Source organism: Penaeus monodon, chromosome 20 (assembly GCF_015228065.2).
Source record: "Penaeus monodon isolate SGIC_2016 chromosome 20, NSTDA_Pmon_1, whole genome shotgun sequence".
In the NCBI taxonomy this organism is placed as follows: domain Eukaryota; kingdom Metazoa; phylum Arthropoda; class Malacostraca; order Decapoda; family Penaeidae; genus Penaeus; species Penaeus monodon.
In genome coordinates, this window is record NC_051405.1 from 39,342,797 (window position 1) to 39,344,151 (window position 1,355).

The 1,355-nt window shown below is 35.5% G+C and overlaps 1 protein-coding gene across 1 annotated transcript in view; it reads left to right on the forward strand.

Moving 5' to 3' along the window:
* Positions 1-1,355, forward strand: part of LOC119586072 (gamma-glutamyl hydrolase-like) — a gene marked incomplete at its 5' end in the record, with an annotated part of 7,308 nt that overhangs the window by 1,828 nt on the left and 4,125 nt on the right. Inside the window, 2 exon segments of the mRNA XM_037934772.1 lie at positions 702-852; positions 1,144-1,250. Coding sequence (XP_037790700.1) covers positions 702-852; positions 1,144-1,250 — 258 coding nt within the window.

Sequence of the window (1,355 nt, forward strand, 5' to 3'; positions counted from 1 at the left end):
GCATATTAGGATTTTTTTGTTTTTTTCCCCATCTTCAGATTTTTTTCCCTCTCCAAATCTGGATTTTCTTTCATCTCTGGATTTTTAGATATACTTTAGAATGACGAATAAATCCTCTAATAGATTATTATTATTATGGAAAGAGGGTCATTAATTCCTGCCTAGAAATGTATTGTAAAAAGTGTTACGTTTTCCCTTTACGCTTTTGACTATACTGAAGAAAAAAACTTTTTTTTTTAGAATAAAAAAAATAATACTGTGTTGTAGGCATAAAAAAAACGAATATTGTGTTCATATAATATAATAAATTAAGAAATTTGACGAATTGAAATATTCCAGTTGGCATTTTTTTTTAGAGGCTGGAATCATCCTAGATTTACTGGTTTGTTTATCTTTTCGTGTAAAAAACAATTTGATATATGCAAGAAAAAATAATTGATAATCTTACTTATTTCAAGCTAGACACATTTCAGAATCAGTAAGTTTTATTATAATCGTTAATATTAGTATTTCCGGATTTTCGATTTTTTTGTTTAGAGTCGAAATGGCATAATCTTATTTACAAGACAATGAAGACCTGTACACTTTTGATAGTTATTATTACGATGGTGATAAATGATATACTTGATTAGTATTCGTCTCTTTGGACACCCTGTGACACAAGCATACAATAATCGCCTTTTATTGCCTTTCCTTTGTAGGTGAGAGAGGCAAACGCAAGGGGTGTGTACCTACCACTCTGGGGTACTCGCGAGGGATTCCAGATGATATCTTACCTCGCAGCTGGACAGGAGAAATGGCTCACCAGCTGCAGTGCTATCAACAAGGCTGACCGTCTCACTGTTGCAGAAGGTGCGTCGCCGTGTGATAATGACTGAGAGTCGGGTTGCAATACGTTATGACATTTCTTCTAAGGTTCTTCGTATCCTGTGTTGAACTTCCTTGGTGTTATTCGTGGGTCAAATGATATGCCATAATCTAGGAATAATGAAAATAACCTGAGGAAATGTCATTTCTACTTCTAACGTCAAAACAGGTCATCCTCCTACACAATTCACCACAGACTTTATCATACATTTCCCATAAGAAACAATTACAGCATACAGGAGATCTTAGCCACGCGCTGTTCACCGTCTATTACAGGTTACATGAATTCCCGTATCTTCGCGCAAATGCCAGACAACGTTATCGGCTATCTTACGGTCAGCAACACGACTGTCAATTTCCACAGGAAGTGTATGACGCCCGAGGTAAAGCTTCCGTCTTGCGAGTCTGTGGTTCTGTTTCCTTTAATACTGTTTGATTAATCAGATTGTTTATTTCAGTTTTATATTGTCATACTGAATAGTTTTTTG